This window comes from Pan troglodytes, chromosome 2 (assembly GCF_028858775.2).
Source record: "Pan troglodytes isolate AG18354 chromosome 2, NHGRI_mPanTro3-v2.0_pri, whole genome shotgun sequence".
In the NCBI taxonomy this organism is placed as follows: Eukaryota; Metazoa; Chordata; class Mammalia; order Primates; family Hominidae; genus Pan; species Pan troglodytes.
In genome coordinates, this window is record NC_086015.1 from 186,863,125 (window position 1) to 186,877,582 (window position 14,458).

The following is a 14,458-nucleotide window of genomic DNA, read 5'->3' on the forward strand; positions in this document are numbered from 1 at the left end:
TATATCAAAAGGGGTATATCAACCAAATTGGTGTCAGATTGTATTCATTCTCTCATCACATAAAGATTTTTCTTTTGATAGGTGATGCTCATATGAACCTTTGGTTCAGAATCTATATATGTACATGTGTATGTATGTAGATAGTATGGTTGTATACACACATATATACCAAACACCATGAATTTTAGCAGTCTGTGATGATCAGCAAAAAAGCACATAAAGTAAAAATTAGTTGACCATGCTAAATTCAATTCTGGAAGATTTTTTTATTTGGGCATTTCTAGAACTTTTTACATTTGAAAGTACATGATGAGTATTAGTAACGATGACTTATGTATAATCAGAATCTTTGTGACAATTTAGTTTTACAAGGTCAGAAGAGATGAGTTTGCTAAACCCAGCTGTGATACCTCAGTTGGAAAGGGAATTCAAAGGTATGCTTTGTAGAACAGAAAAGTACAGTTTTTTTTCATGAACTTTAATCATGTTCCGTTTTTCCTCTGTGTGAGTCAGCTACAAAAGTGGTCTAATTGTTACAACAGTAGAACTTCCTCCTTTTCTACTCTAATCTTCCCACTGACTTTACTGCACAGGTATGAAATACTAGTGTATTGGATCTTCAGTAACCTTTTTATTTCCTAGATGATTGAAATATAGGTATTTACTCCATTTAAACCAGGTGATAAGATGATGTAAATACTCAGGGAGGGTATTAACTTGTTACTTTTGCTCGTTTGGGGTGTAAAGTGCCATGACTGAATAATCTTCAATTCATGATTCTAGAGTAAGTTTAATTTGGAAAAAGGGGCTTCACACATGGTGGTGGTTGAACATTGATTCTTTTATACTTAAAAAGATGAAAATGTTTTGTGGACTGATACATTTTATCTTACTGAATATGAATTGTTTATGTATCTCTACTGTCAAATAGCCTTTTTGAAACTCAGGAAAGACAAAGGTTCAATTACACCACTTTTGTCAATAAGCAAACCAGGTATTTTTTTTTTCTCCTGTTGTCTGGATATGGCAATAGATTTTTTAAATTGCTGTGAGAACCCATATATGAAAAGAGAGGAGTTGAATTGTGTGTGCCTTTTATGTCTTGAGATTTATATGTGGAAAAGATGACATCTACTTCAAACTGTATTTTCTTTTTCGTTTTTTTTTTTTTTGTGGGGGTGGAGGACGGGGTCTTGCTCTGTCGCCCAGGCTGGAGTGCAGTGGCGCGATCTCAGCTGACTGCAACCTCCACCTCCCGGGTTCAAGGGATTCTGCCTCAGCCTCCCGAGTAGCTGAGACCACAGGTGCGTGCCACCACACCCGGCTAATTTTTTTGTATTTTTAGTAGAGACGGGGTTTAGTAGAGACGGATCACTCCTGACCACGTGATCCGCCCGCCTCGGCCTCCCAAAGTGCTGGGATTACAGGCGTGAGCCACCACCCCCGGCCTGTATTTTCAGAGAGGAGAGCTTGGTGTTTCTGTGGTGCCAAGTGGTAAGATAATGTCTCTTCGAGGCTTCCTATGGACTGCCTTTATTTTAGTAAACTCAAGACACCAGGTAACCTCAACAGAGTTTTGGCCTTATTAGAATTTGTTGTGCATCTTATTGAAAGCCAGGTTTACATCACCTCACCCCATTATTCTTTTTAGTTAAATAAATTTACCATGCCAAGTAACCAGAATGGAGCAAATTGGTTGATCTTTAAGGCAGTAGGTTTGACTAGCTAGCTATCATTATTGTCACATCTAATGCTAGGCACCAGAAACCATTTGAGCCAGGAGTGTGAATGAATAATTCCAGAGACACTTTAGACATTTTTTAATGTTTTATATGAACATTTTACATTTGTGTGATTGCCTTAGATATTAAATTTTCCTAGTGCTGAAAGTTATCATAAATTTTTTAAAAACAGCAACATTCATAACTTATTTTATATATTGTTCCAAAGAAAAGAATTTGTTTTAATGGTTTCAAAATAACTGCACCTGAATTTGTTTATGTGCCTTAAGTTCTCTAGTGCTATTTCAACTTTTTTTTCAATCTAAATGAAGCTTGCCTTAGATAAGGTTCATATTTGTTTCCTATAGAGTAAATTGTGTAATAAGCACCAACGTGTGGTTGCTTGGCAGAATGAGAATGTTAAGGGAGATTGTTGGATGTTTGGAGTCTCATTATATTTTTTGTTTTTATTTTTTGATACCTAGGTGCTTTTTAAAATATTCAGACAAATATCTATCTTACATTGATTAAACCCGTGTAAATTCATTTGCAGTGTCTACATCGAATGTCAAAAAAGTATACTTATTTTTGTTCCATACTTATGTACAATTTTTTTCCCTCTTCAGGCTTTTTCATTTAACTTTCTTGAAAAAGCACTTACTCTCCCCTTCCCTATCACCCCTCCCCCAAGGTTTCTTTATTTAAATTTTTATTGAGAGTTGTTGGAGCTCTAAGACAATACAAATTTAGAGTTGAACAAAAGTATAATCTGCTTTACAACTAGTATAGACCTAAGGTCATTTGCTTTCAATTAGAGGCTCCAGAGTCTTCATAGTGGAAAGAATGCTTTGTATTTAATTGTTCTTAGTTAAGTTGTAGCACGTGAATACTTACTTACATGTTTTGTTTAAATATACTTCTTGCATAGTTTAATTTTTTAAAAGTTGTATCTAATAAAATGTCTTTTAACCATTATTACTTGACTATATGGTTGTATTAAATTTTGTTTACCAAAAATTTGTTGTTCTGTTTTATTTTAAATATATTTAAGGGGTTGTGCAAAAAAGAGATGGGGAAAATACTGGATATATTAATATATGTGTGTATTTACTGGTATGTCCATAAAATAACTGGAAGGATAAATAAGAAACTGAAAATATTAGTGTGTAAGAGGAAAGGAAATGGTGGCTGAAGGACAAGTAAAAATGAAACTTTACTGCATACGTATATGTGTGTAATTATAAATACATATAAAATCAGTTTTTTAGTCTGAAACACACGAAAGTATTCCCTATTCAAAAAAAAAATTTTTTTTTTTCTTTTTTTGAGACGGAGTCTCACTCTGTCACCCAGGCTGGAGAGCAGTGGCACAGTCTTGGCTTACTGCAACCTCTGCCTCCTGGGTTCAAGCGATTCTCGTGCTTCAGCCTCCTGAGTAGCTGGGACTACAGGTGCATGCCACCATGCCCGGCTAATTTTTGTATTTTTAGTAGAGACGGGGTTTCATCATGTTGGTCAGGCTGGTCTCAAACTCCTGACCTTGTGATCTGCCTGCCTTGGCCTCCCAAAGTGCTGGGATTACAGGCATGAGCCCCCGCGCCTGGCCTAAAAATTTTTTTAATTAACACAAGGTAACCTATAACATTTGCAACCTAACGTTCTTTTGATTTGGTTCTCACATTGACAGGACTTAATTTATTTCAAAGAAAATTTTTTAAAAAGCATAGAGTTATCTTTTTTTTTTTTTTTTGAGACAGGGTCTCACTGTGTCATCCATGGGCTGGAGTGCGGTGGCACCATCATTGCTAACTGTAGCCTGAACTCTTGGGGTCCCAAGTAGCTGGAATTGCAGGTGTGTGCCACCACGCCTGGCTAATTATTTTTTGTAGAGACAAGCTTATATTGCCCAGGCTGGTCTCCAACTCCTGGCCTTAAGTGATGCTTCTGCCTCCCAAAGCACTGGGATTACAGACATGAGACCCCACATCCAGCCTAGGGTTATTATTTACTGGAGAGGCAATGTCTGAATTTGCATTGGCAAAAGTATATTTTTGAAAATACATAAAAACATTATAGAAGCACATAATATGCTTAGATTTTATGCTTAGTTTTAGAGTTTTGCCATCAAAATAAAATGGCAATTAGGGTTTTCATCTTGTTATTATTTTTGAGACAAGGTCTCACTCCTGTCACCCAGGCTGGAGTGCCGTGGTACGATCATGGCTCACTGCAGCCTCAACTTGCCAGGCTTAAGCAATCCTCCCACCTCAGCCACACAAGTACTTGGGACTACAGGTGAGCGCCGCCACACCTGGCCTTTATTTTTATTTATTTATTCTTTTTGTAGAGATGGGGTCTCGCCATGTTGTCCAGGCTGGTCTCAAACTCCCGGGCTCCAGTGATCTGCCCGCTTCAGCCTCCCAAAGTGCTGGGATTACAAGTGTGAGCCACTGTGCCCAGCCCCTAGAGTGGTTTTTAATGTTACAGGTATTTTCATTTGACTTAATGCCTCTGTAGACATCTGTAAAATGCACGGGCTTCATCAGACCTGATTCCAACCAGTTCTCCGCTGTAGAGCCATTTACCTCTCTCAGTCTCACTCGTTTGGTTCTAGGAAATGTAACCATAATACTTACCTTACAGGCTTCTTGTAAGGAGATGAGATTATGCAGTGTATACTGAAGGGTGAACATAGTTCTCACACACAAGAGCAGCACATAACTTCATGCAGCTGGCCCAGGACAAAAATGCAAAGTGCAAAGGCAGGGAAGGAATTGAAAGAATTAAAAGTATTCATTGGATCATATTTGAGAAACCTTGGACAATGGATAAATAGGAGCCTCTTGGTTTTGTTTGTTTGTTTGTTTGTTTGAGTCAGAGTCTCACTCTGTCGCCCAGGCTGGAATGCAGTGGCGCGATCTCGGCTCACTACAAGCTCCGCCTCCTGGGTTCACGCCATTCTCCTGCCCCAGCCTCCTGAGTAGCTGGGACTACAGGCACCCACCACCACGCCCGGCTAATTTTTCTTTTTATATTTTTAGTAGAGACAGGGTTTCACCGTGTTAGCCAGGATGGTCTCGCTCTCCTGACCTCGTGATCCTCCCGCCTCAGCCTCCCAAAGTGCTGGGATTACAGGTGTGAGCCACTGCACCCAGCCTCTTGTATTATACTTTAAATTTTCTGTTTTAAAAAAAATGACCTGGCTGGGCACAGTGGCTCACTCCTGTATTCCCAGCACTTTGGGAGGCCAAGGCGGGAGGATCACGAGGTCAAGGGATTGAGAACATCCTGGCCAACATGGTGAAACCCCATCTCTACTAAAAATACAAAAATTAGCTAGGCATGGTGGTGTGTGCCTGTAGTCCCAGCTACTTGGGGAGGCTGAGGCAGGAGAATCGCTTGAACCCAGGAGGCGGAGGTTGCAGTGAGCCAAGATCGAGCCACTGCACTCCAGCCTGGGCAACAGAGCGAGACTCTGTCTCAAAACAAACAAAAATAACCTGCTGTCTTAATGGAATGTGGAGGGAAATGGACTATACCTGTCTTCTGCTTCTCTGCTATTTATTAACTGATAATGGAGACAGAAGGGATAGTTTCCTCCTAATTATGTTAGGATCTTTTTTTTTTTTTTTTCGAGACAGGATCTCACTATGTCACCCAGATTGAACTGCAGTGGCACAATCATGGCTCATGGCAGCCTCAATTTCCTGGACTCAGGTGATTCTCCTACCTTAGCATCCCTAGTAGCTATAGGACTACAGATTCATGCCACCACGCCTAGCTAATTTTTAAATTTTTTGTAGATACAGGGGGTCTTGCTATGTTGCCCAGGCTGCTCTCAAACTCCTGACTTCAAGTGATCCTTCTGCCTTGGCCTCCCAAAGTGCTGGGATTACAGGCATGAGCCACAATGCCCAGCTCACATAAATCTCCTATACAAAATATAGATATCAGCATTGTACAAGGAGTATAAATTAAGAGTCAGAAAAATCATATGAGCCTTCCCAGCTATCAGATTATCATATCAATCAATATTAAGATTTTTTCCTTTAAAACAGACTGCCTGCATTTTGGGTCACAAAAACTCAGACTCATTCAATATACAAACTCTGGCTACCCAAATACTCTACATGGTCTTATCTATAGCAAATAGAATACAAAGCAGCAAGGAAAATTCTCTGATAGTTTCTTCTCTTTTTGTTTTTGTTTTTTGTTTTTTTTATAATGAGAACAGTTCTTTAGGCACATTTATGATGTAGGGTCCAAGGGAAAACAAAAGGGAGATTAATAGGAGAAAAGGCATACACGTTTATTAATGTGCACAGGGAAGAATCACAACGTAATTACCCCACTATGCAATGGGGTAGAGAATGTCATATACCCTTCTTAGGGGAAAGGGAGATAGGAAGTGTGGGTGATTTCAGGGAGGTAGTAAATGATTTTTTTTTTTTTTTTTTTTTTTTTGGGACGGAGTCTCTTTCTGTCACCCAGGCTGGAGTGCAGTGGCACGATCTTGGCTCACTGCAACCTCAGCCTCCTGGGTTCAAGCGATTCTTCTGTCTCAGCCTCCCAAGTAGCTGGGATTACAGGCATGCACCACCATGCCTGGCTAATTTTTGTAGAGATAGGGTTTTAGTAGAGATGGGGTTTCACCATATTTGCCAGGCTGGTCTCGAACTCCTGACCTCGTGATCCACCTGCCTTGGCCTCCCAAAGTGCTGGGATTACAGGTGTGAGCAGTAAATGATTTTTAAGGGAATTCAATGGGTTTGTAGAACTTTGAATGGCCTGGGACAAAAGTCTGTTGGGCCTGCAGAGTAGACAATGGTTTGTGACAAAAGTCTGTTCAGTGCGTTAACAGACTTCAGTCTTTCTTCCTGCAATATGAGTTCACTTAACGAAAACTCGGGGAAGGGACGAGCGGTAATTGTTTTCATCTTTGGTGGGTCCAGACTTTAGGTAGATAAGGGAACTTCGGAGAACAACTTCATCTTGTGCTTTGGGAGAGACAAAGGATTGAGAGACAGAGACCTTGAGGCTTCTTCTTCAGTTCAGCATGTCAAAGTGCCATATTTTGGCACTTTGAGCCCCAACAATGACTGTTCTGACATTATCTGCTGCTCAATTGGGGAACACCAAATCTAGATGAGTTTATTCTGAACATATGAATAAAGCAGAGAAGGAGGAACATAATGGTCATACAAAAAAGGATTTTGGAGATGTTTGTAGATATAAAAGTCATCATACATGAAGTGTATCTCCCTGCCAAAGTCAAGTTATGGAAGAGTGTTCTTCCCAACCACAATCCCTTGTTTGCTGGCACTGGAGGAATCTGAGATATGATTATGCAGCAACATCCCACAAATCTGCCATTGGGTGGCCAATTGTGAAGATAGAGTAAGACTTCTAGGAACAGGGGCAACAGAATTGTACTCTGGGCAGTAATGAATTCATGAAACCTGATAAATGCAACATTATTTGTTTTGGACACACTCAAGTCTAGGCCACGAAACTCTTCTCATATTGGGAATCAGGGCTATTTACAGTCAGGACTATACCCCTTGACTGGGGAATTTATGGCCTATCTAGGCCATAAAATAAGAAAAGATTATGATGAAAGTTATCATAGGGTAACACAAGTAAATACCACCAAGGATATTAAAACTTCTGCCAACAAACAAACTCAGCAATAGTGTCAGTATCTTTCACAAAACAGAGCTGAAGTCCAATCTAAAATAATTGATATGGTTTTGTTGTGTCCCCACCCAAATCTCATCTTGAATTGTAACTCCCACAATTTCCATGTGTCGTGGGAGGAACCTGGTGGGAGGTGATTGAATCATGGGGGCGGGTCTTTCCCATGTTGGTCTCATGAGAATGAATAAGTCTCATGAGATCTGATGGTTTTAAAAAACGGGAGTTTCCCTGCACAAGCTCTCTTGTCTCCTGCTATGTAAGACATGCCTTTTACCTTCCGGCATGATTGTAAGGCCTCCCCAGCCACGTGGAACTGTAAGTCTAATAAACTTTCTTTTGTAAATTACCCAGTCTCAGGTATGTCTTTATTAGCAGTGTGAAAACTAATACTAATACAATACTAATACAATAATAAATGAATATATCTCAGTATTATATTAACTGGACACTTAAAAACTGATTAAAGATGTAAATAATTGTAACCAAATTAAAATCAGAAGTCTTCAGTCTTTAAAGACTTGACCCAAATGTTTAAGTAAACCCATTTTTGTACACTCCCTGTTTTTACATCATCCATATTCCACCAGAACCAACTCATAAGAGACATGCTATTACAGCTAAAATTTCCTATTTTACCTTACATTTAGAAGTAATTTTCAGACATTTTTTAGTCCACGTCCACAGGCTTCTTTTTTTATTTGTTTCTGAGACAGAGTTCAGCTCTTATTGCCCAGGCTAGAGTGCCATGGCACGATCTTGGCTTACTGCAGCCTCCACATCCCCGGTTCAAGCGATTCTCCTGCCTCAGCCTCCCGAGTAGCTGGGATTACAGGCATGTGCCACCACACCCAGCTTGTTTTGTATTTTTAGTAGAGATGGGGTTTCTCCATGTTGGTCAGGCTGGTCTCAAACTCCCAACCTCAGGTGACCTGCCTGCCTCGGCCTCCCAAAGTGCTGGGATTACAGCCATGAGCCAAAGAGCCCAGACTTCTTTCTTTCTTTCTTTCTTTCTTTTTTTTTGAGACGGAATCTTGCTCTGTCGCCCAGGCTGGAGTGCAGCGGTGCAATCTCGGCTCACTGCAAGCTCCGCCTACTGGGTTCACGCCATTCTCCTGCCTCAGCCTCCCAAGTAGCTGGGACTACAGGCGCCCCCCCACCACACCCAGCTAATATTTTTGTATTTTCAGTAGAGACAGGATTTCACCGTGTTAGCCAGGATGGTCTCGATCTGCTGACCTCGTGATCTGCCCGCCTTGGCCTCCCAAAGTGCTGGGATTACACGCGTGAGCCACCGTGCCTGGCCGGCATTCTTTTTTTTTTTTTTTTTAACAACTCCATTGAGATACAACTTTTTGCTATGAACATTTGTGTACAAACTTTGTGTGGACATATGCTTTCATTTCTCTTGGATATTTACATAGGCATGAAACTGCTGAGTCACATGGTAACTACATGCTTAACATTTTGAGAAACTGCCAAGCTGTTTGCCAAAGTGGCTGTACCCTTTTATATTCCTATCAGCAATAAATGACATTCTTGACATCTAGCGGCTCTATTTTTATGTAAAACAAATGCAGAGAAACCAACTAGTTCTAGCTATAGAAAGATTCCTTCTGGGATAAATATCCATTTTTTAAAAAATAAATAATAACATGCCCTGCCCCCAGTGTTTGTATTCTGTGGATACTGCACAATCCACATGGAGGATGTCTTAGTCCATTTGGGCTTCTACAACCAAAAACCCTAGACTGAGTGGCTTATAAACAACAGAAATTTCTCACAGTTTTGGAGGCTGGGAAGTCCAATATCAAGGCACCAGCAGATTCAGTGTCTGGTGAGGGCCCTTCTCCTAATTCACAGACAGCCATTTTCTTGCTGTGTCCGCACCTGGCAGAAGGGGTAAGGGGGTACTCTGGGACCTTTTAAATAAGGGCATTAGGCCAGCCATGGTAGCTTATGCCTGTAATCCCAGCACTTTGGGAAGCTGAGGTAGGAGGATCACTTGAAGCCAGGAGTTTGAGACCAGCCTGGGTAACATAGTGAGACCTCGCCTCTACCAAAAAATTTTTAAAAATTAGTTGGGCGTGGTGGTGCACACTTGTGGTCCCAGCTACTTGGGAGGCTGAGGGGGAGGATCGCTTGAGTCAAGGAGGTCGAGGTTGCAGTGAGCCATGATTGCACCACTGCATGCCAGCCTGGGCAACAAAGCAAGACCCTACAGTAAAAAAAATTAAGGCAGGCTGAGTGTGGTGGCTCACCCCTGTAATCCCAGCACTTTGGGAGGCTGAGGTGGGTGGATCACCTGAGGTTGGGAGTTCGAGACCAGCCTGACCAACATGGAGAAACCCCATCTCTACCAAAAAACACACAATTAGCCAGGCATGGTGGCGCATGCCTGTAATCCCAGCTACTCGGGAGGCTGAGGCAGGAGAATTGCTTGAACCCGGGAGGCGGAGGTTGCGTTGAGCCGAGGTCACACCACTGCACTCCAGCCTGGGCAACAAGAGGGAAACTCTGTCTCAAAAAAAAAAAAAAAAAAATTAAAGCTGGGCAAGGTGGTTCATGCCTGTAACCCCAGCACTTTGGGAGGCCAAGGCAGACAGATCACCTAAGGTCAGGAGTTCAAGACCAACCTGGACAACATGGTGAAACCCTATCTCTACTAAAAATACAAAAAAAATGAGCCAAGCATGGTGCCGTGTGTCTGTAATCCCAGCTACTTGGGAGGCTGAGGCAGGAGAATCACTTGAACTCAGGAGGTGGAGGTTGCAGTGAGCCGAGATTGTGCCACTGCACTCCAGCCTGAGTGACAGAGTGAGACTCCATCTCAAATTAAAAAAAAAATTTTTTTTTTAATTTAAAAGGGTGGCCGGGCACAGTGCCTCACGCCTGTAATCCTAGCACTTTGGGATGCCGAAGTGGACGGATCACCTGAGGTCAGGAGCTGGAGACCGGCCCGGCCAACATGGTGAAGCCCCGTCTCTACTAAAAATACAGAAATTAGCTGGAAATCACTTGAGCCCGGGAGATGGAGGTTGCAGTCAGCTGAGATCATGCTACTGCACTCCAGCCTAGGCAACAGAGCGAGACTCTGTCTCAAAAAAAAAAAAAAAAAAAAAATTTAGAAAGGGCACTCCACCCTGAAGACCTTAATCACCACCCAGAGGCCCCACCTGCAAATACTGTCACATTGGGGTTTAGGTTTCAACATAGGAAGTTTGGAGGGCACAAACATTCAGTATATAGCATAGGAGAAGCACATTGCATGGCTCTTTTGGGGTATGATAGGGTCCATCTACAAGGGTGGGATATGGTTTTGCCAAAATCTTAATAGGCCAACTAGACATTTGGTTTCTCATTTGGGCCTAGTTGGGCACAATCATTTATTTTTAACAGCCTGATTGTAATTCCTAGGCACTAACTTTTAACAGTTTTTTTTTTTTTTTTGAGATGGAGTCTCGCTGTGTTGCCCAGGTTCGAGTGCAATGGCATAATCTCAGCTCACTGCAACCTCCGCCTCCCGGGTTCAAGCGATTCTCCTGCCTCAGCCTCCTGAGTAGCTGGGATTATAGGGCGCCCACCACCATGCCCGGCTAATTTTTGTATTTTTAGTAGAGACAGGGTTGCACCCTTTTGGCCAGGCTGGTCTCAAACTCCTGACCTCGTGATCTGCCCACCTCAGCCTCCCAAAGTGTTGGGATTACAGGCGTGAGCCACCAAGCCCAGACAACAGTTTTATTGGGGGTATTAAGAAGTGGAGTTCTCATTTTACAAGTCTAATTAGTATCTGCATTCAGGTGGGGGTATTTCAGCACCTTAAGCGTCCCCGGGGGTCCCATTCCTGTGAAACTTAGAAAGGGACGTTGGTCTTCCCAGGAAGGAGGCTGGGATACTGGGTACTTCTGGGTCAGAGTCTAGCAACAATTTTCCAACTGAGCCAGCCTCCCCCTCCCACTGTCAGGCAGAGCTTTGGATCCACCATCCTTCTCAAGCTTTCCTAGTTCCTCTGATGCCCTCTTCCCCGCACGTTGAGCCCCTCAATCTGTTGGGCAGCAGCTCCCAGCAGAAGGACTCCCAGCCACCGGACTTCTTTTCCAGGGTCAGCGTCAGCATTCCTGGAACCTTCTGTACTAAATTTAATAACAGTTACTTTTCCACTGGATGTGGTGGCTCAAGCCTGTAATCCTAGCACTTTGGGAGGCCGAGGCGGACAGATCACCTGAGGTTAGGAGTTTGGGACCAGCCTGGCCAACATGTTGAAACCCCGTCTCTACGAAAAAGACAAAAATTAGCAGGGCATAGTGATGCACGCCTGTAATCCCAGCACTTTGGGAGGCCGAGGCGGGCGGATCACAAGGTCAGGAGATCGAGACCATCCTGGCTAACACGGTGAAACCCCGTCTCTACTAAAAAATGCAAAAAATTAGCCGGGTGTGGTGGCGGGCGCCGGTAGTCCCAGCTACTCGGGAGGCTGAGGCAGGAGAATGGCGTGAACCCGGGAGGCGGAGCTTGCAGTGAGCCGAGATCGTGCCACTGCACTCCAGCCTGGGCGACAAAGTGAGACTCTATCTCAAAATAAATAAATAAATAAATAAATAAATAAATAATAAAAACATTCACCCTCCCCACCCCACTCTCACCGTTTACTAACAGACTGGTGAGCAATCGGAACCACCCATTCTCCTTTCCCAGTTAAGAGTCTACAAGAGAAGCTGGGCACGATGGCAAGGACCTGTAGTCTCAGCTACACAGGAGGCTGAGACATGGAGGATCTCCTGGGCTCAGGAGTTCGATCTAGCCTGCATTACATGGCAAGAGCTCTGTCTCTTAAAAAAAAAAAAAAAAAAAAAAGTCTGTAAGACAAGAATCAGCCAGGTGCAGTGGCTCATGCCTGTAATCCCAATACTCTGGGAGGTCAAGGCGGGAGGACTGCTTGAGCCCAGGAGTTCAAGACCACCCTGGCAATCAATCCTAGCTACTCCGGAGGCTGAGGTGGGAGGATTGCTTGAGTCCGGGACGTTGAGGCTGCAGTGAGCACTGATTTTCAGCACTTTGGGAGGCCGAGGTGGGCGGATCACGAGGTCAGGAGATTGAGACCATCCTGGCTAACACAGTGAAACCTGTCTCTACTAAAAAATACAAAAAAATTGGCCGGGTGTGGTGGCAGGCGCCTGTAGTCCCAGCTACTGAGGAGGCTGAGGCAGGAGAATGGCGTGAACCCGGGAGGCGGATCTCGCAGTGAGCCGAGATCGCACCACTGCACTCCAGCCTGGGCGACAGAGCGAAGACTCCATCTCAAAAAAAAAAAAAAAAGAGAGATAGGGTCTCTCACTATATTGCCCAGGGTGGCCTGGAACTCCTGGGCTCAAGCGATCTTCCTGCCCCAGCCTCCGGAGTAACTGGGACTACATGCACACACCACCACTCCCAGCTGTATCTTAATTGAATATTTTTCATTTTCTACTTGTCATGGGTATAGAGACATAATTCTCTGGTATCAGAAAACAGCAGTGTGAGTAAAACAAACTCACGCTCAGACTGCGATGGAGGAAGGTGTTAGGAAAACACTAGGGCTTGGTATGGGACCTTTGCCCTGAAGGTAATGGGGCTTCTCTAAGTAGGACTGCAGCTTTCCAGCTGCTTCCTGGTATGGCCGCTAAACTCTCAGGCCCTGGGGGCAGACTGCCTGGGTCTACAACCCAGCTCCACTCTTAGCTGTCTGACACAGCTAAATTACTCAACCTTTTCATGCTTCATTTTTCTCTTATTTAAAATAGGAATGATGGCCGGGCGCGGAGGCTCACGCCTGTAATCTCAGCACTTTGGGAGGCCGAGGCCGAGGCAGGCGGATCACGAGGTCAAGAGATTGAGACCATCCTGGCCAACATGGTGAAACCCCGTCTCTATTAAAAATATATTTTAAAAATTAGCTGGGCGTGGTGGCGCGCACCTGTAGTCCCAGCTACTCAGGAGGCTGAGGCAGAAGAATCGCTTGAACCCAGGAGGCGGAGGTTGCAGTGAGCCGAGATCACACCATTGCACTCCAGCCTGGGCGACAGAGCGAGACGCCGTCTCAAAAAATAAATAAATAAAATAAATAAAAAATAAAATAAAATAAAGTAGGAATGATAATAATAAAGTTGTTACAAAGATTAAATTTGTGAAGTGCTTGGAGCACTGCCTGGTAAGTAGTGTTATTAATAGCTAATATCCAATTATAACAATGTATGGGCTGGGAGCGGTGGCTCACGCCTGTAATCTCAGCACTTTGGGAGGCCGAGGTGGGCGGATTACCTGAGGTCAGGAGTTCAAGACCAGCCTGGCCAACATGGCGAAACCCCTTCTCTACTAAAAATACAAAAATTAGCCAGATGTGGTGGCATGCCTGTAATCCCATCTACTCGAGAGGCTGAAGCAGGAGAATTGCTTGAACCTGGGAGACAGAGGTTGCGGTGAGCTGAGATCGTGCCACTGCACTCCAGCCTGGGTTACAGAGCAAGACTTCATCCCCCCAAAAATAACAATAAAATAAAAAATAACAATGTATGGCCAGGTTACCACAGTTTCTGATTTTCCATAGAAGCAGAAATTCAGGGTATTATGTGAAATTTGTCAATGTTTGAAATGTTGGCTCATTTAAAACAAAATGTGACATCTGTAGGCTGTGACTATGCAATCTCTCTGAACTGTACTCTTTCATGGCAACCTCACCAGTGTTCATTAACTACCTGTTGACAACAGTACGTTGACAGTGCCACCCATTAGGTCTCTTCTGAGCCCCAAAGCCTTATGTACAGATTTAATATCTTCAGGGCTAGGTGTGGCGGCTCATGCCTGTAATCCCAGCACTTTGGGAGGCCAAGGCAGGTGGATCACCTGAGGTCAGGAGTTCGAGACCAGCCTGGCCAACATGGTAAAACCCTGTCTCTACTAAAAATATGAAAATTAGCCGGGTGTGGTAGTACACGCCTGTAATCCCAGATACTTGGGAGGCTGAGGCATGAGAATCGCTTGAGCCCGGGAGGCAGAGGTTGCAGTGA

The 14,458-nt window shown here is 43.6% G+C and overlaps 1 protein-coding gene across 4 annotated transcripts in view; it reads left to right on the forward strand.

The window, feature by feature from the left end:
* Positions 1-13,493, forward strand: part of KLHL24 (kelch like family member 24) — a 61,870-nt gene extending 48,377 nt beyond the window's left edge. For 3 of the 4 annotated variants that reach the window (XM_054682392.2, XM_054682393.2, XM_016942374.4), the window contains one exon: positions 13,196-13,493. In XM_054682392.2, the coding sequence (XP_054538367.1) occupies positions 13,196-13,201 (6 nt within the window). In that variant the 3' untranslated portion in view covers positions 13,202-13,493. The remainder of the gene's footprint in view (positions 1-13,195) is intronic. The other variant, XM_063807372.1, reaches the window with a different exon arrangement.
* The last annotated feature ends 965 nt before the right edge of the window (positions 13,494-14,458 follow it).